The sequence below is a fragment of the Mytilus californianus genome, unplaced genomic scaffold (genome assembly GCF_021869535.1).
Source record: "Mytilus californianus isolate M0D057914Y unplaced genomic scaffold, xbMytCali1.0.p SCAF_4, whole genome shotgun sequence".
In the NCBI taxonomy this organism is placed as follows: Eukaryota; Metazoa; Mollusca; class Bivalvia; order Mytilida; family Mytilidae; genus Mytilus; species Mytilus californianus.
The window spans coordinates 117,958,538-117,980,104 of record NW_026262690.1 but is presented as its reverse complement, the minus strand read 5'-3'; the positions used below and the strand labels follow the sequence as shown (position 1 = coordinate 117,980,104).

At 30.4% G+C, this 21,567-nt stretch overlaps 1 protein-coding gene across 2 annotated transcripts; it reads right to left on the bottom strand.

Annotated features, from left to right (window-relative positions):
- Window positions 1–2,005: 2,005 nt before the first annotated feature.
- On the bottom strand, window positions 2,006–21,564 carry LOC127739241 (regulator of nonsense transcripts 1-like). Of its 2 annotated transcripts, XM_052250863.1 has the most exons (5): window positions 21,472–21,564; window positions 16,713–17,119; window positions 15,230–15,387; window positions 8,362–8,394; window positions 2,006–5,437 (listed from the first exon to the last, which is right to left on the bottom strand). In XM_052250863.1, exons 2-5 carry the CDS (start codon window positions 17,108–17,110, stop codon window positions 5,220–5,222), a joined length of 807 nt encoding a protein of 268 aa, XP_052106823.1. In that variant the 5' UTR covers window positions 17,111–17,119; window positions 21,472–21,564; the 3' UTR covers window positions 2,006–5,219. The 2 variants fall into 2 exon arrangements, with proteins under 2 accessions (XP_052106823.1, XP_052106824.1); XM_052250864.1 differs by lacking the exon at window positions 8,362–8,394.
- Between the last annotated feature and the right edge of the window lie 3 nt (window positions 21,565–21,567).

Below are 21,567 nucleotides of genomic sequence, written 5' to 3'. Positions count from 1 at the left end.
TTATAGAAAAATATGACAGATACAAAGAACATTTAAATGGCATTTTTAAGCCACTCATTAATAAATATTGAAAAGCAAAAATAATCATTGATGAAAGATTTTCAACAAAAAGTTACAGGTGAGCGATTCAGGCTCTTGATAGCCTCTTGTAATATTGTTGTCATCAGAAATGTAGATAAATTACCAATGCAAGCTATATCAAATACCACTGTGGTGTGGAAATTGGGAACCCAGCAATGGTTGGTAGGTGTATGTAAAGGAAATACAGTGATCGATTAATGTTCTTTGCATGGCGATAAAATGGTTGATTTGTGGTTTTTTTTTGTCAAGTTGATAAAATGGCCAACTAGTGTTCTTTACAAGTCGATAAAATGGCAGATTGGTATTTTTTGCAAGTTAAAAAATGGCTAATTTGTGTTCTTTCCAAATCTATAAAATGGTTAATTTGTCTTCTTTCCTAATCATTGAAATGGCTAATTTGCATTTTTGCCAATTTGATAAAATGGCTAGTTTGTGTTCTTTGCAATTCGACAAAATGGATTCTTTGTGTTCTTTGCAATTCGATAAAATGGCTAACTTGTGTTCTTTCCAATTGGATAAAATGGCTTATTTTTGTTCTTTGCAATTGATAAAATGGCTCATATGATTTTTTTCCAATTTGATAAAATGGCTAGCTTGTGTTCTTTCCAATTTGATGAAATGGCTAGTTTGTGTTCTTTCCAATTTGATAAAAAGGTTGATTGGTATTTATAGTAGGAGTGCATATACATCGTTTTATTGTGACAACAAAAACTCCAATGCACTATTTTAGTCGTGTCCTGCATATTTTTTTTTGTATTTTGTGAAAGTTCTATTACTCCAGGGATCTCGGAATTGAAGGAAGATGATTGATAGCCACTGTTAAATTCATTTAGATCTTTTATAAGGATTTTAACAAATAAAGAAATGCACCACCTCCATTAATTTCTTTCAAAGGATTTATATAGTAAGTTTATTTAAGTCATTGTTTCTTTGAAGTTAAAATCACTTTTTCATATAACTTTTTTGAAAATGATTGAAACTAGTCAAAATTTGACGCAATGTTTCTGCAGTAATAAACATTAAATTCTGTGGAAATGAGAATTTTCTTAATTTTAAATTTGATATCTCAAAAAAAACACATTTTTTAACCAAAAATTAAACGTTGCTAAATTTGTAAATTTGTGTGTATCTTCTAACATGTAAACAACAAAATCACTTTAATTTTCAGTTTCTCAAACGACATCTTGTCTATTGACCAATTTGAAATTGACTTATAGTCAGACTTTTGATTTTTGACTTCTGTGGTTGAAACCTATGTTGCCACTAAAATGATTTTTTTTCCTGAAAACTCAGCATTAATTTCAAGATTTTGATTCAAACATACTAGATTTCTACAAATTTGTAGCACAAAAAAGAAATTGTGAAACAACTATATATGTTAAGATGTGGTGGTTATATCTGTTTTAGATTTAGATTCAGATATTGTCTAGACATTTATCTGTTGTTGAATACAGTATATTGACTTCAAGATGTGTTGTTTTTGTCTTGATTGGTAGCTGTCTCAATGATGTTTGTTTGGCCAACACATGGTGTAGAATAAGATTCAGGTGAATTAACATTTTGTCATGTGGTTTGGCCACCACATGGTGTAGAATTTATCATACCATGATCACTTGATGGCTTGAACATACTTATAATGATCCATTGATTGTTGGTGTTTTATGAAACTTTCAGCACTATTAACTATTTCCTGGAGGTCAGTGTTATTGGTGGAGGAAGCCAAAGTGCCAGAGAGAACCACAATCCTCACAAGGAAAACTGACAATTCTAGTCAATTAAGATCAGGTCAAGCAAACCTGTCACATGCGGGGTTCAAACTCACAACCTCAAAGTTGACAGGCTAGTGATACAGTAAATGAACTACTTAAGTCACTCGGCCACCAAACTTTTAATAATTTTATGTTATAAACAAGAATAAAACAAGTTTACAAATATATCTCTCCATTTATTAAATACTCTTACATTATCAGACTTCCACCACATATATATCAATTGCACAATGATTTAGTATAATGAGCATAAAATGACAATAGCTAATAATTATGTCGAACAATCAAATAAATAAGGCCATGTCTGGGAAAAGTAGCGAATATGCTTAATCAATTAGTTCACATGATTCGTCTCTCATCAAGACCTCATTTCCAAGGTATTACTTATACATGTTATATCTTAATATTCATACTAACAAATTGAAAATTGCATTTTCATAATCATTAAAGAATTAACCATAAAGTATTTATCTATTGGTATAGTTGTTATTAAATCAGGTTAAAATTAAACACATTAAAGAATATGTAATGTAAAGTATGTTCAAAACTTTTCCCATTATAGCTAAATAAAAAAAAAATATAAAGGGTTCTGCAGAACCCTGTTTCTTGCCTGAGATTGCTGCTGTCAGTGTTAAAGTGTAATGTTGACTGCCAAAACGTCTTTTTTCAGTCTATTCCTCAGTAAAATACATCGGATAAAAATCTTTTTCTTCAGATGCTATTTATTGATCATAAAAAAGCTGCTGTCCAAAATTTTGTAACATTCACTGAAGGTTTGACAGAGTTCTGATGTTAAAAATCTTTAATCCTAGACTGCATATAGATGTGAACTGCAAAAAGTCCATTTTTTAGTTAATTTGGAAAAAAAATAAAAAAATAAAAATTCTGCTTCAGGAACTGTCTTTTGATTGTCCAATTTTTGTGAGATTCCATGAGGGTTTGACAAATTTATAGAAGTCACAAAAAAGTTAACCACAGATTGAAACTAACTGTTGGGGATGCTGTCAACGGAATGTAGGATCACTTTGTTTCTCACCGACAACTTTTGCCAAAAGGGACACAAAAATGGAATGTTTCTATAAAGATGAGCAAAAAATTAATAAATAATTGAATTCATTCATTACATTTATATAAAGATTGGAAAAGATACAAACAAGAACTGAACTTTTCATTCATACATTCAATTGCACTTTGACATATTTTCAACGCTTTGGTCAGCATATTCATTAGATATTTGATGGAAATCCTTATTAATGCTGATCCATCAATATAGGCATGGGAACTTGACAAATCTTAAAATAGGTTCATAATAAGATCCTTTTTTTTTTAAAGCAAAGATCACACATAATGTTAATTTTACCTATCACTGAATAATTTTGAATTTAAAGTTTCAGATTTTGTGCAAGATTTTTGAAAAACAATATTTTAGTGTAACTTTGAGCTTATGACTATACTATTTAAAAAAGCCTACTCAAGTAATAAAAAATTTATAAATTGTTATAAAAATAAGAAATCTACTGTTTTTAATCAACTGTTTATCTACGCACCATTATAAAATCTATTGCAAGACTATGTCCCTATATTTTAACACAAATACTGTAAAATTAGATGTTATTGTGAGGTTTTTATTAATGGGAATAATGTGACTAGGTGAGAATCTCGATAATAAGAACTCGCAATCTGATATCTGATCCATATATTTGTATGCAGCTTTTCCCAAAATCACAATTATTAATCTCGCATTTTTGTCCATTCTTCAAAAATTGCAATAATAAATGCACGCAATAATTTCGGAATTTACAGTACTATTGACTCACCTCTTTAATACATTAGAAACAGTTTGCATGTCACTGAAACAATTAACAAATTCAAGTGAAAAGCAATAGTAGATGTTTTCTATATCTTTTCTTGTTTCTTCTAATTTTGTTTATACATTTTATAATGTATGACTGTTTGTCGTATTATTTCCCTGATACAAAGAGAATTCTTTAGTCATCTTCAACATTATCTTACACATTAAAAAATATACACATTCCATATCATAAAATGATAGCTAGCAAAGATAGTCATCTTGGGATGAGTTAAACAAACGGACGCACAGACCGAAAAATATAATGCCCCTCTACTATCGTAGGTGGGGCATAAAAAAATATATATTTATCATCAAACATCCCTCTTTAAGGCAAGTGGGGCATAAAATGAGATTATATTAATTGATTGTTGCTTGCTTAATGTCCATTGGCTAATATTTCATGCACATTCAGTACTATAGAGATTAAAGCTTTCAAAGTAAAGAACAAAATTCAGCACAAAATAGCACTTCATTCATAAAAGAAGATATTTAAAAAAAGGTCTTTATAATTGTTTTAGTGGATTTCTTGAGATCACAAAAACAAAGATAAAACTACAATAAAATACGGTAATATATGACAATTGTTTCATCAGACAGACTTTTCAATTGTCCCAGTTTACAATCATAACATGAAATTTTGCAAACAAACTTAATTTAGCTGGGAATTTATTTATGTGACTCATTAGACAAATATAATGCAAATATAATTCATTGCAAATATGTCAACAAAGTCAGAAAATTTTGAAAAAAAATCATATCATGATCAGCTCTAAAAAGGCCTAAGCATGAATAAAAATACATGTACGGGTACATGAAAAAAGGTTGGTTAACAGTACATACATTATACAGTGTTCAGATCATTATAAAACAGTCAAAGAAAAAGCAAAATGTAAATAAAGATTTATCTAACAGGTCTATGTGTCAAATCAACATGTATTTTTCTATAAAAAAAAATTAATTAAATATTGGTTATAAAGCCAACATAAAGATTAAACTTTAAGTCCATAATTTAAAATATTATTTGTGAAGTTTATACAAAAAAATATTTGCTTTCCAACTCAAACAGACATAAAAAAACAACTTTTATTTTTTCAATTCAAAATTACCAACTGTCATAATATCTAGATTTTCTGTGACCTTTTAACAAGCTGTATAAAAACACAATAACTTCCTGAAATACTACAATACTACATCCCTACCACCCTGATAACAAATAAGAGAGAGGCCAGTGAAATAAAATGTTCTAATAAAGATAAGTATTTCTCATATGAAAGACCAGAAAATCAAAATAAAACATTTTAAATGGATTTATAGGTGACAGGTATTTGATAAAATTCATCCTTAAACACATTAAGAATTTCATTATAACAAACACACAAAAATTGTCCTTTTCACTGAAACCATTCTTTTACTTTGGGTATTTTAGATAAATAATTTTAGGGGTCTATGAATCTTCAAATCAGATGTGAAATCCCCATCAGGTCATAAAAATCTGGCCTAAGAAACATGAACTTGAATTATGTCGGCTTATTATCTCCTCCTTCTTTAGCTTTTCTCTGTGCTGTTACAAATTCAAAGTACTCTATATATCCATCGTCATTGAGATCGTCTTCTTTCATCACCATGTCTATTATGCTAGTCAATTCATCGTCAGCGTAAACTTTAGGTGGAGTTTTATGTTCATTTTTGTTTCCTTCTCCTTCACCATGTCCACCTTCTCCTTTTCCCTCGTCTTCTGTAAATATACATTTATATTCATATTTAAACTAGGTTTATATTATTTTCTTACCACTTCTAGGCCATTTCATTTTGATTTCCTTTTTCTTGTTAGGATTTTTTCATTTTCTAATGTTACTTTTTGACTTTTAATTTTCTAATGTTATTTTTTTACTTTAAATTTTTTAATGTTACTTTTTGACTTTTTCATTTTTTAAATGTTACTATTTAATTTTTTTTTACTTTTTGGTGTTACTTCTAAATTTTTTTAATTTCACCTTTTTACCAAAAATGAAACATATTCATCATGAAGAAGGGGTCATACACTGACATTGGCTTACATTTGTATAGCTATTTTAAATTTTAAAATATTTTCAGTTTTTTGTTTGATTAATGTAAAAAAATGTTTTGCTTTTTGCATTTTTATTTAATTAGTATTTGATAAAAAAAAAAAAAAATTACAAGATGGGATTCTCAAATTGTTTTCTGCAGGACCAAGGATTTGTATACTTATAGATTATCGATGGTTTTTCAAACGAGAGGGTGTTTCCCAGCTACAATCTCATCCAAGGGCGTAAGCCCTTTGATGAGATGTGCCCGAAAAACATCCTCGAGTTTGAAAGACCATTGATAATCTGTTTATCGCTATTTTGCCTATGACGTCATTAATTTTTACATTGACAATGGCACGTGCGCTCTTGGTTTCTGACGATAATTTTCCATCTCAAGCGAGTAGCATGATATGAAAATTATCACAAAAAAAGATCAAAGGAAAAATACACAAAATAGCGATAATATACTATACAAAACCTTGGCAGGACTAAGGAAAAATATTTTTATATAAAAATAGTATTGGCAATGTTGAATGAACAAATTATCAAATGCAGCCTTTCTTGGAATTTTACTTACATCAATCAATAAGATAATAGTTTAATCATCTGCAATTTATCTTGCATACAGATGTACCTCTCCTATACAATGCTTTTTATCTTATGAATATCAGCGTCTTAAAAGTCAGTTTCTATTAAAAAGTAAAACATGTAGATATCAAAATTGTCTATCAAACAATTTTCTAGTCTTATAACCCACTAGCATCAACAGAATATATTTAAGTTTAAGGAACAGCCTTTCAAGTGATGTCTTCTCAGAATTATCTAAAAATTTAACATTGACGAAAGAATGATACAACTTCCTGAACTAATCAATTTTATTAACGAGAAATTTATCGAGGAATGAAATACAAATTGATCAGAAACTGACATTATATCAAAAACTAAATTTCAGAATTATTTTTTTTCAGAATTCAAAGATTTCAGAAATACAAATACAGTGGAAATAAATTCAAAATAGATAAAAAAAAATCTGTCTGAAAAAGGGAGCAGTGTAACTAATGAAAAATAAAAGAGTGAATAGATAAATTATGGTACCATAAAAGGGTTTTAAAATATAATCCCTCAGATCTTAATCTAGATTATTGGTTTTACATTGTATGGAGAGAAGAATCCAACATCTATGATATTTTGCTATGTATATACAAAAACACTTCTTCTTAAAAAAAATATATTGATAGTCTTATGCAACATGAAGATGAAAGATGCAGAATTACTTGAATTTAATTTGAGTATTATTTTATTAATTTGTCTTTAGTTATTTTTGTTTTCTCCTACTGATAAAACACATGATAAATGCTAACCCTTTTGTTTTAGTTGAAATTATATAGCATGTTTCTGGACAAAAATATAAAGTGCCTTTAAATCATCAGAAAATAAAAATGTTTCATAACAAAGTTAAAACCAATAAACTAATAAACCTGTAACATTTCAATCAATGAAAATACTTCCAAAAATGACCAACAATATTTTTTTAAATGTGGTTTTATATGAAATGAACATGTATGTATTTATCCCAAATAACCCATGTCCAAACACTATACCTGTAGTAACACAGGAAAATCACAAATAAATACTGTACACCTTGAACGTACCATAAAAGCAATTAACAGGATAAAATGAAAAAGCTTAGGGCAGTATAAGCAATACACACCAATAACATTTAACGGTAGGATTATATTGTAAAAGTTGACAGTAATCCAGGATGATAATTACCCCTTCTCTTGAGAATTATTCATGCATAACACACTTTAAACAGCCATCCCATCAGGCCTGTAAGATTGCTGGCATTTACTCAACGAGCTCGCGATCGTCAATAATTAAAGAGTTACCACCTGGCTGTTTCAACGAGGAAGGCGGAGATTTTACACCTCTAGGGTCTTCTCAAGACAGTGACGGGTTAGAACAACATCAAAGTTTTGTATCCCAGAGGTTTTAATGAATTGTGTTAAAATCGATGGCTTACACGGAACTTAATGCAACCAAATATGTTCATAAATTTTGATTGACTTTTATAAGGTCAGAATTTCCAATATGGCCATACAATATGACAATTACGATAACAATTAGTAATTACTATGTACACCACAATGTAGAAATCTGAAGGAGAATTTGCATTCAACATCTTTTTACTGTATAATTATTCATTTTAGACAAATTGTCAGAAATTTCAGTTTTTTTTTTAGACATAAACACTTTAAACACAGCTACAGATTTTCTAAAAGAAGCAGACAAATCTCATTCATATGTACTTAAATGTCTCAAAAATTGGATTTCTTTAGAAAAAAACTCTGATATAAGTAACTAATGAAAACAAAAGACTTAATTTTGTATCCATAAAATTGAAAACTTAGCAACATATTTCATAAGAAATTATTTTTTCCATTAAAAAAATGTAACATATGTTTAAACTACAATAAGGAATTCGGTTAAGTAGTAAAATGAACCATATACCAATAATAAAATTCCCAAACCAATTATAATAAACATCAATAAACTTTATTCTGGATTTTGATATAAAAATTTAAGGATTATCGGCAATGTATCTACTTACTCCCTGTATTGTTATCATGGTTATGGCTTTTGTCTAAAGAACAGAAATTATATATCATAATGTGTGTAATTGAACATCATACCATCAATGCCCATAATAAATGCCTGGGTTGAAGTTACTTACTTGGCTAACTTTTTGGTACTAGTGTGCACCCAGCATTTCATAAATTTACATTATTCATAAATTTAGCATTTTACGAACTCACATCCTCTTTCATCTATCAACATGCCTAATAAGTGATTTAATAATACAGTCCTTAATTTCAATTAAGAGGTTAATCTGAAGAGAAGTAATCTTACTTTTCTTAGAACTTGTAACAGCGCTCTCCCAAATATTGTTTTATAGCCCTACGATAAGTGTGCTGTGTTGCAAAGTGATGTTTACTTATAAGAAAAGTGTATAACTATGTGAATTTCTTAATTTTTGGCAAAATTTTGTCATCTTGGCATTTTTACCTTCAGTTCACACAAAGTGATTCAGTTGAAAATTCCTCTTGCTGGTGTATTTCCATAATGTAGTATGTTGAATTCAGGTTATCACTCTAACATTTCTCTCAGCGTATTCAACAGAAATATTAACCAAAGAGTCTTTAAAAATGAGTACTATAACTCCAAATCACCAGTTTTCCCTTGTTTCACTTAGAAACACTAAACACCAACAAAGGTGTTTTTTCAATAAATCAGCTTGCGTTTATACTGTACATTTACCAAGAAATCAAACCCTTTCATTACACTGTGAATTTGTTATAATTTTTTGGTACTACTTTTCACATATTACCATAATACAAGGTTTAAATCAAACCACAAATTAATGTGCTCAGTAGAATACACATTCTATATAAGCTTATCTGCAGTACATTGTATTTCATAAAACATGAAATCAAGTATCCACAAAAATACAATTTTTCATAATCCATGAAAATATATAAATGCACAATACTGACAAACTGTAGTTTTAGGATCTTCCAATATTTCTAATCAATAAAATCTGATTTCTTTGGACCACACACAAGAAGTACTACTTATATTGAAAGTTATAACCCACTCCTTTTTGATCCTACCTAAAAAAAGTAGACCTCAATCTTTTTTTTTAAGGTAGGGGAAAAGTTAAGATTTCATTATTGTTTGAGTAAATTTGATCTCTTTTTAACTTTTGGGTACAGGCAAAACAATAGCAATACTATGAAATGGACAAAAGACTCAAATGGTTGGGTTGCACAGAATACTTCTTAAACTCATAAAAAATCATAATACTGTGGATTCATTATTATTTGTGTTCAAGAAAATATATATTTTTTCAAAGGCTTGTAAGCAAACTTGTGCAAACCACTGAATCAAATATGCGTGAAAAATACATTTGTTCCTCCTTCCACGAAAAATGGTACCCACAAAAATAAATTGATCCACCCTAGCAGGTGCACAATTCCCTTTTGAGTGCAATCTTTCTGTGAAATTTCAGAGATCTCGGTTGAAACCTGTATTAGGAGACATATTACAAATTTTTGCTGATCAAGTTCCTAAGTTGAGAGAATAAACATTATGAATTTGATGCAATGTTGCAAGCTTACATTTTTTTTATATTCCACTGTGAATATTAATGACATTGTGCTGCTATGTAATATATTTGAATGTAAAATATAAACCTTGCACTTTTTTCAAATCAGCCACCACATTGAATTGCCGTAAAATAAAGTTATCTATTATTGTACAGTTTGATGAAATGTTGAAATCCACAAGCCTATACCCTCAGAATATAATGAAATTCATGTTCATCTTTCAACATTTTCATGCATATGTCATACAAAAAATTTCTTGTTGTGTTGATGAAAATTTTGTGAAGAAAATAATTCCCATTCATATTATGCACAATAGATAAAAAATTCATCTTCAAATAAATTAACTTATGTTGTCATTTTTTAAGCATTCATTTAAATAATGGCATATTGCAAAATGTGTTAGAATCAAATGAAAATTTTCACATGAATTGACTTTGTTACACATGCCCTTCATGGCCCGAGAACACAGTTATTTCGTAGTGCATTTCTTTTAGACAATAAATTCAAATTAAAAAAATCGCACCTGCTCTATCTCAAAAAGATTTTTACAGTGTAGCGTACTACTATTGATACAAATAATATCAAAATTATAGAAACTTCTACCAGCTCTAACTCAAAATATTGACAATTCTGTGTTAAGGGGGGCTAAAATTCAGTTTGACAGCTTCAGACATTCTAATTTTTGACCTTTTTTAACTGGACCAAATCACTACTTAACATAAAGATTCAGCACCCACATTTTTTTAACATGTAATTTCATCCCCTTACTTAATATTTCATGCATAAAATATCAAGAAATAAATTGGGAAAGTGTATCAGAAAAAAATGCAAGTTATACACTGTTCACACTAGGGACTATATTCGTAGACAACGAAAAACCAAAGGATGATAACTGTGTCCTTGGACCTCATGAATGAAAAATTATTTTATAAAAGTGAATCTTTAAATTTGGAATTCAAACACATAAGCAGTTGTATACTATCAGTAATAAGTTTTCTTTCAATTTATAGAATTTTTATCTTTTATCCAATAATAATAATAATACACCTACAGTCATAAAATTAAGAATGGAAATGGGGAATGTGTCAAAGAGACAACAACCAGACCAAAGAGCAGACAACAGCCGAAGGCCACCAATGGGTCTTCAATGCAGCGAGAAAATCCAGCACCCGGAGGTGGTCCTCAGCTGGCCCCTAAATAAAATTGTGTGCTAGTTCATTGAAAATGGACGTCACACTAAACTCCAAAACATATAAATGAACTAAAATTAAAAAACATACTAGACTAACAAAGGCCAGAGGCTCCTGACTTGGGACAGGCGCAAAAATGTGGCGGGGTTAAACATGTTTTGTGAGATCTCAACTTTCCCCCTATACCTCTAGCCAATGTTGAATAAAGAAACCCCTAGCAATACGCACAGTAAAACTCAGTTTAAAAGAAGTCTGAGTCCGATGTCAGAATAGGTAACAAAAGAAACTATTCAAGTAAGAGCATTATTACTTCATAAATTTAACCTAGCAAGGCATGGCTGAAACAAATACAGAATTGAGCAAATGCTCAATTTCAGGAAAGTAAACTATTTCATATATGATACAGAATTCTAATAAACAAATTAATTCCAATACAAATTTCATCAAAGTTTCACTCAACAAAAGTGAGTAGAGAAATTTTATCTGCAATGCCCATTAATTTCTGTTAACCAACTTATTTTAGCAAGAAATTCATTTTTGCAACTTCCATGATTAGAACAATTACACAAATATAAATCTTCATAACTTGTAAAACTAGGATTTAACTTTTTACAATTACATTAAGAAAATGGTAAAATCAATAAATCGTTTGAAGTCCGCTAGAAAAGGTCTTAATGCCAAATAAACTATGTTTTCCTCTTATGAATACATTAAGAAAATATCCTGCAGAGTCGTCTAGAAAGGACTAAAGGCAAAATAAAATATCCGTGAAAATGAGTTGGTTTACAGTATGTATCTGTGTAAGCGATGCTGACTCATGTTAAATTAACTCAGTAATACAATGACAGAAACCCAACACATTTTTGAAGTTCCCTCATTTCTATCTTACCTCCCTTTGATTGTAGACGCTCTAATTGTTTACAAAAAAAAGGATATTATATATAAATAAATAATTCATTATGACTGTGAAAATATAGCATTAAAAAACAAAGTTTTAAAAATTTTTTTAATCAAGAATAAGCCATTATCAAAGTTTGTAAAGGTGCTAGATGGTTTACTTATCAAAACATTTTCATACTATTTTTATTATTGTATATGGAATAGTTTTCACAAAAATAAATAAAACTTGAATTTGAAAGTTTACGAGCATTAATTGTATGCAGCATTTCCTATAATCGTAATAATTAATCTCACATATTTGTTCATAGTTCAACAATCGCAGTAAAAAATGCATGCAGAAATTTCTATATTTACAGAAACTATAAAAATCCTAAATTTTAATCAGATATTTGTTTCAGTCAAAATCTCAGCAAAAAGTTACCCATATAGAACTAGAGCTTATGGTGCTAATAGACATTAAACAAACAATGAAAGGGTTTCAACATATTACTTCAATCTATTAATAATACTATCATACTATGGTAGGGGATAGAGCATTTGTACTTGAACAAATCATGGTATACAAATTGTCAATGAGACAGCAACCCATAGACACAATAAAAATAAAAGACATCAACAGAGCTCAAGCTTGTTAACACTTCTTAAGCTTAACTTTACACCAGTCATTTATCCAAATATTTAAAGAAATCACACAAATAAAGGGAAGTAACTCAAAATGACAAATAAAATTTCCTTCATAAGAAAATTATCCAATACATTTTGAAACCAGGTTCAAGGTCTAACTCATTGTAGAATGTTTTCAACAATGACTTAACTTTCAATGTAATACAATTAAAAAAGTTATCAAAATATAATGGGTGCTGAAAAAAATATCTCAAATCAAAAAGTCAAACTGGCAGCATAAAACTTAAATACCACTCCTTAATTTTGTGGAACATAATGTGTGTTTTACAGCAAGAATGGTCAGTAGAATGGCTGAATTTATTATGGGTTGAATGATGCATATCAAATTTAGATAGGATCTTCATGAATATATTCCTTTGTCTTTGACATGTTTGAAACTGGCTGAAGAGATTCAGAAAAAATTTGATGTTTGCATACAACACTACTTGTATAATCATGATAATAATAATAAAGGTCATCTCTCTTATAAAGTCAGTTTTCCCTGGTCCCAAGGATGATCTTTATAAACAGGTTTGACTGTATCTGTAAAGACTTCGTGAATTTGCAACTTTATATGACATTTATGGCCATATAAACAGTCATGATGACTTGTAAAGGCATGCCACTATATACACAATTTAACAACAATGAATATTTAGCAATCTGCCAAACAGATGATTTAGTAAAAGTGTTCTCACTAGGACGAGCTTATATGAGTCCTGTCTATTGACTCTATTCATCATCACTTTATTAAAGAAAACAAATTAAACCAGAACTTAATTTTGTTTACAATGTCCTTTTTAAATTATTTAGCTGTGTATGCCTGGCATGCTGATTTGTTCACAAGTTTCTGAGAAAATTGTGGTGAAAATATTTGTTGGACAAATGGACAAGCAGACAGGGTGATTACAATATAACCCCATTCCTTGATTAGGAGTAAACACACTTACATTTTAAATAATGAAAGCAATCCATTCTCATTAGTCAAGGCCTCTGTGTATGCTTCAACTTAGTGTAAGGTAATAGAGTCCAAATGTACACAAACATTTGACTAGTTAAAGTATAAAAATAAGGAGACTAGGTATGATTTCCAATGAGACAACTATCCACCAAAGTTCAAATAAATGGATGTAACCAATTATAGGCAACCGTACAGCCTTCAACAATGAGAAAACCCCATACTGTATAGTCGGCTACAAAAGGCTGCTACATGAAAAATGCGAAACAATTCAACTGAAATAAAATGCTTCGCTGAGCCCAGCTGGATACGACCGCAGAGGTCTAACCCTGAACAGTTGGGGCAAAAATGGACACAATATTCGCGCTTGATACAGGTCTGAATTTGGATTGTAATTAAATATTTGACACATAATAGGTTTCTGACACCGAATAACTGTAGTCAAAGAACTTAGAATTGGTTATATGATTTGAATTTATATTCAATTATTTGCTTTTGTGCAATACACTGTGCTGTTGCGAATTGACCCCCCCCCCCCCTTTTCCAACAAAAAAAATACATTACCCCCCCTTTTTTTTGCTTTAGTGAAATACACTATGCTGTTGCATATTGACCCCCCCCCCCCAAAAAAAAATAGTTTTTTACCCCCCACCCCTTTTTTTTGCAAAAAACAAAAATATTTGAAGAAATTTTCTTTTTAATTTCTGAAATCTTAAATGAAAAAAAAAATTGCTCCCCACAATTTCTTTTTTACCCCCCTCCCCCCCCCCCCCCCCCCCCTTTTTCCAAAAAAAAATTCTTTCCCTCAAGATATGGTCATAATCTCAATTCAAATTTCCAATGGAGTTTGCAACCATAATTACCAATACAAATACATCATAAAAGTCTTAAATAGACAATTTAAAAGCAGTGTAAGGGAGGTAATCCAACATTGTACAATTTTGTTTTTGGATTACCTCCCTTACACTGCTTTTAAATTGTCCATTAACCAGGAAACCCTTGTTTTTTCCCCTTTTTTGCCCCTAATTCCTAAACGGTTGGAGCCATAACCCCCCCCCCACAAAGCCAATCCTAACCATCCCTTTGTGGTATGGAAACTTGTGGTATAATTTCAGAGAGATCCATACACTTAAACACAAGTTATTGTCTGGAAGTTACAAATATGCTTATTTTTGGGCCACTTTTTTGCCCCTAATTCCTTAACATTGGTACCATAACCCCCAAAAACAATCCCAACCTTCCTTTTGTGGTATTGAACCTTATGGTAAAATTTCATAGAGATCCATTCACTTAAACTTAAGTTATTGTGCGAAAACCAATGTGTCTTTGGACGACGACGACACCAACGTCATACCAATATACGACCGCAAAAAAATGTTTGTGGTCGAATACAAACTAACGGCCTAATTTATAACAAAACAATAAACAAAAAACAAATATGACAGACATGAACCAACAACAACCACTGAACCAAAGGCTCCTGACAATGGGACAGGCACATACAGAATTTGTCAGGGTTAAACATGTTAAAGGATTGTTTCAACTTTAAAAAAAAAAACAGTGACTATTCTATATATACAACAGACGACTAGATTAACTTACCATCATGAAAGTGAGTTATTGCTTTGGTAACTTCTACACCATCTAGTTTATTATTACCGTCATAATCGTGTAATTTAAAGTAATGGAATTCTAACTCATCATCAGTCATTTCTTTCTCTGGTTTATCTACGACTTCTTTTAAATGCTCTTTTATATGTCTGTAAAGAGATTATTTGTTCTATTGAAACTAGCTTAGTCATTTAATAAATACATATGTCTTATGAATTGAAATTCATCAGAAAAATTCGGTGCAAGCTGTTTGGAAAGACAAATAAAACAACACATTCGGAGTGATATTATCAAAAGGGCCTAAAAAGGTAAACATCTTTGTCTGTTGGAACTTTCATTGACACAAGTTATATTATAATTCTTTTAAATCAAATTAAGATATTGCAGATTGTATATGTGATGTGATAACTAAGAAATATATATATGGTTTATGATTTTGCCATGGAATATACATGTATATGGGTCATGATTTTGCCATGGAATATACTTGTATATGGGTTATGATTTTGCCATGGAATATACATGTATATGGGTTATGATTTTGCCATGGAATATACATGTATATGGGTTATGATTTTGCCATGGAATATACATGTATATGGGTTCTGATTTTGCCATGGAATATACATGTATATGGGTTCTGATTTTGCCATGGAATATACATATATATGGGTTATGATTTTGCCATGGAATATACATGTATATGGGTTATGATTTTGCCATGGAATATACATATATATGGGTTATGATTTTGCCATGGAATATACATGTATATGGGTCATGATTTTCACAAGACTTCAGATTAATGATTGATAAGATTTGCATTCCCAGGAGCATATCTGTACCCAACATCCTATGTTGATATCCCTGTGAAAATATACGGAGTATTCAGGTATTTTGTAGGTACAATATTTAAGTGAATATTCACATAGATTCATGACATTGGTTTCAAATACTTTACAGCCTTAGTGGTTTCAAAACTATTGGATACATTCATACATATTGTCATAATAAAAGCCTTATTAGACAAGACATAAATTACTGTAACAGTACTGTATCAGCAATATGAGACAGGTTAGTTTATGGATCAACACTAGTACAATTTCAATTGAATAAAAGTAATAATAAAACATTAACATAATACTTCTAAAAAGAAACTGATGAAGATTACCAATGAAAATTAAAACCTTATATCATAAGGGTCTAGAGGAACCTAATTTGAAGTTGTGTAAGGGTCAACACCCAACAGTCATAGGATTTTTTGCTTTGCTCTTCTTTATTTATTTACCATTTGTGAGTACTCTATTAATCCGAGCTTAAACCTTTTTCCAATACCAAATGTATAATGTATACATTTTCTCCTTTGTTGCAGATTTTCTCACAATAATTGTAATTCACGAAACCTTAGTATGAACTTTGATTTAGGTTTACTTTCTCTGATAACAAACATGGGAAAGCATTTAAACAAACATACTCTTGATTATGGACATTTTCCCTCTGGTTGAAGGTATGTTGACCATGGTGACCTTGTTGATGACCTCCTTGACCTTGATTTTGATTTGGTGGTGGCTGCTGTTGGAATTGCTGTGTATTTGGATGTCCTTGAGGTGGCTGTTGATACAGTTGTTGCTGACCTTGACCTTGTTGATACTGTAAATTTTGTTGTTGCTGACCTTGGCCTTGTTGATACTGTACATTTTGTTGTTGTTGACCCTGATACTGTTGATTTTGACCTTGATATTGCTGTTGATTTGGAGGTGGTTGGTGCATGTGTTGTTGCTGTGGAGGGACTCCAGGAGGGAAAGCTTGGTTCTGATGTTGTGTTGTTAAGGCAACACACAAAAATAGAATGGACAATGACTGGATGATCATCTTTGATATCTGTAAAGCAAACAAAACAAAATTATATTATCAAGGACTACAATCCATTTTTTTAAAACATTTTTTTTTAATATCTTATTTGTAAACAATCCTGGTGTTTGATGTGATAGAGATAGGTTGATAATTGTAAAAATTTTCCATTTCAAAACTTTTTCACTATAAACATGATAAAATTCATGCTTGTAACAAAACAATAATTTTGAAAATCTTAACAAGCTATGTTTTCTTATCAAACAGCCTTTTTAAGCTTATATGAAACATAATTTTGCAATATGCACCCGAAAATGCAGAATAAAATACTATTTCACTAAACGTAAAGTTAGTTTTAATTGAATGCATTTTTCAGAAGATATATGTCAAAAATTCATGATGCAATGTTGGATGAAAAGAGATAAACATCATGAAATATGTTGCTTACTTATTTTGCTGATAATTTATGCAATGTGATCATGGTGATAGCCCAAAACTAAAAAAAAAAATGGTCTTTTAAAGCCAATAACTTCTTTAAGAAGTTGACTGACCATTTGGACCATATTAAATACTTTGTAGAATTTTTCACGCTGATCATTTTTGCAGTTTGTGTTTCTCTCTATCATATATCGTTTTCAAGATATTAAGCAAAAAAAAACAAAAATTTGAAAAGAAACACAGAAATAGGTCGCACAATATTGGTAGTATAATGAAAATGTTGGAATTAAAATGGCAAAACTATTATGTATAGACTATGCAATGCTTTCAAAGTCAAAGAAAATGGCTTAGGGGATGGACCTTATACTCTCAATGCTAATACAATTGCATATCAAATATCATTGACTTACCATTAGCATGATTAGTGGTTCTGGTTCAGATTAACTAAACTAATTACAAACTTTAAAAATTAAATCATGGAAAAGTATCAATAGACAACGACAGGAGGTGGTGCCAAAAAATCTTGGAAGAAGTGAGATGTGCCAATAGTAATGCAACTGCTTACCTAATATCATTTGTGGTCTATGGAGTGGTGAGACATTTTAATTTCATTGACTACCTATCAATATCCTGATTTGTATTTCAAGATTAAAGCCCAAAATGCCAAAAAAATGGGTAATAAATTAAATATTGTCATTTAAGGAATTTAGGAGTAAAACTAACATAAGGAGTCGACTGACCATTTTAGCTAAGATGGTGTATTTGTAGATCTCTTCTTGCTGACCATTTTAGCTAAGATGGTGTATTTGTAGATCTCTTCTTGCTGATCATTTTTGCAATTTAAATTTCATCTCTTCCATTATCATGTTTTTAGTTTTCAAAATAAAAGACAAAAAAATCGAAAGATTGGTAAGCATCATCGGGTAAGAATTGTCATTAAAGGGCAATAACTCCTATAAGAAGTAATCTGACATTTTGATCATAGAGTAAATTCTAATTTTAGCAATGGTGACCATGTTTGTTGCCTTGAGGATTCATGGGACATCATTTTAAAACTAGATACTAAATTGTACAAGGATGATTGAGGGTAGCTATTAGCCTGGCAATTTAAAATAAACTGCTTCGCTGAGTGCAGCTGGATACGCCCGCAGAGGTCCAACCCTGAACAGTTGGGGCAAAAATGGACACAATATTCAAGCTTGATGCAGGTCTGAATTAGGATTGTAATTAAATATTTGACATATTATAGGTTTCTGAATAAATGTAGTCAAAGAACTTGAAATTGGTTATATGAATTGAATTAATATTCAATTAAAGATTTCTTGCTGTTTTGCAATACACTGTGCTGTTGCGCAATACTTAGTAAATCTGTTGTCAGACTATAAACAAATAAAGTTCAATTTCTTCTCAATGTCATATTTGAAATTTATGAAAATTAATAGGGAGATTACATCAATAGCTATAAATAATTCACCAAAGTTTCATGAGAACTGCTGAAAGCATTTTTTAGTTATTGTCCGAAAACTGGATAATCACCCTTTTTTTAATGAATAAAACCCCAAAACTCAGAAACGGTAAATCTGAAATTTATAAAAAACGAAAGGGAGCTCGTGTCAATAGATTTAAACAATTCACCAAAGTTTCATGCATATTGGTTAAAGCTTTTTTGAGTTAATGTCCGACATGTTGACGACGGACGGACAGAGGGACAAACGGATGGACAGACGGTCAAAGGTATACCATAATACGTTCCATAAACGGGCGTATAAAAATGAAAACGTTTGTCAAAGTTAAAGGAAAGTTGACAGACAACAGATGCAATAGATGGCAATAAAAAGGAACAATACTTTTTTTTCAGTTTCATACATGTAGCTACATGACAGTTCAAAGTAAGATGTTTCATCAAAATTGTTTTAAACTATTTGAATGTGAAGATTCATGGGAAATCTGGGTAAATGTTTGAAAAAAGAAGTAAGTCATATTCATCTTGGTTGTTGTAACTTATCTTATTATTCATTCTGGATATTTCTGGAAATATTTTAAACCAACAAACACACAAAAAGGTAAGAATTTGTATATATATGCAAAATTTTCTAACCTTCAGTGAAGACTTCATGGCAAAATTGGGTCTCAAATTTGAAAAATCAATATAAAAATCAATATACTAATGAACTCAAAATCATAACCTTTTCCTGACAGTTGAGCTTGCACTTTTACCCTCTGCCTGTTTTGTTGACGGACACTGCCAGTCATATGATTTCCCGCAAATTTGTATAACTGATTACCAAAAAGAATAATGAGGACGAAAATCTGGAATTACATGTATTCTGTTTGTGTACGTAATAAAATGAGTCTAGAGCTTATTCAACATAGGATTTTATAGCAAACAAAATGAGTTCTCTTGGGAAACTCACCTCAGATCAATCAGGAAGATTTCTATATCTGTACAAAGAACAGTAATAAGGTGACTTTGTATATTTTTTTTTGCTTTGAGGTATAAATTATTATGTTTTTAATTAAACTACTTTAAAATGAGAAAAAAAAACTCTACATGAAGATAGCGCTTCTTTATCAATGTCTATTTTGTTTACTCTGAAAATGACATCATATATAAAACTCCTAAAAATAGGACCAACATGGGATATATGTTTACCTAATTCAGTTACTTTTTCACCAGAAATTATAAATGCTGGGAATTTTGTTACAATAAATATTGATATATATCTGCTGTTAACGGAATATCGTAAAGTATTCTAAAGGTTTGCTGACTTTGTTTCCTTTCACAGGTAACACCTGCCTCATATTAAACTTACATAAAATACTGATTAATGCATAACCATGATAACTACAATCAATTATGATTTGATTAAATATGTTTATTCAAACACAATAAAATTCTGAATTGCATATTTTATGTTAGGATATTCATATCACCATCAAAATTCTTGTTTTACAGTTTTTCTGAAATAATTTTTAACAGGAACTTTTTACAGAGATATTATTTTAATATAAAAAGGGCTACCAAAACGTTTGGTTTATCACCATAGACTCTGACTTTAGTTTCTCTTATAAACAACGAAAAAACAGGTTACTAGTATGTCGATTTTCGCAGGTAATTTTATAGGTACGACAACCAGTTACTCAGTTACATGTACCATCCCTTTTGAATCTGGTCATTAAATGTTAGAATTTACATTCAATTGGGACAATAATGTTATTTTTCTCTTTCGTATTGCAAGAAGAGAAGAAGGTATGTCAGTGAACCTAACACATCACCATTCTGACCATTATTTTGGAAGGTCTCCTTCCTGATCTGAATGTGAACTTGAAAATAACCACTTACAATGTACTAAAGAGATGTATATACAATGTACTTCAATTTAGAAAATCATAAATCTTTTACAATTATTTTGAAAGCAATTCTAAAGCAAGGTTAAATATTGCTTTGTCTTAAAACATTATAAGTTTTTCAAAACTGATGATGTCATGTTAACTATTAATAATAACAGGAAAATATAGAGATAAAAAACAGTGCCGATTTGTCTTGGTCCCGAAATTTCCTGATGCTGAAATAATGGTGCCAATTTGATTTTGGAACAAGGTTCCAAAATGTCTTTTTAGCCTTAAAACTACCTGTACATGCTGTAAATTGTAGTCACTATTTGTCCCACATTACTGAAAATGGCAATTGTTCTCATAAATTTGTCATGTAACAATAGAAAAAGTCTGATTGAGCAGTATGTGTGTGTGGATTTGTCAAGTGTTGCAGATTCAGAAATAGCAGAAAGGTCCATTTTAGCCTTTCATTTTTGTAACATATGTTAGAGAATAAAAATAACATATTTTTGTACATTAGATTTTTATCTATTGCATGGCTTAACAAACATTTATGAGTATTCTCTGAAAGGTATCAACATAAAATGTTATCTTGAAGCAATGCATACCTAATTATGACAATTAACCAGTTAACAAACGCTGTGATGTATATTGATGAGTTGGCCAAAGCCGAATGGAGATAAATATTTTCTTCAATGTCAATA

Excerpts from the sequence above, each read along its gene's own strand:
- LOC127739241 (XM_052250863.1), bottom strand. The coding sequence starts at position 17,110 with ATGATCATCCAGTCATTGTCCATTCTATTTTTGTGTGTTGCCTTAACA. Across the intron at positions 15,388-16,712 it reads GAAAATGTCCATAATCAAGA|ACATATAAAAGAGCATTTAA; the intron begins GTATGTTTGTTT and ends ATCTCTTTACAG. Across the intron at positions 8,395-15,229 it reads AATAACTCACTTTCATGATG|ACAAAAGCCATAACCATGAT; the intron begins GTAAGTTAATCT and ends TCTGTTCTTTAG.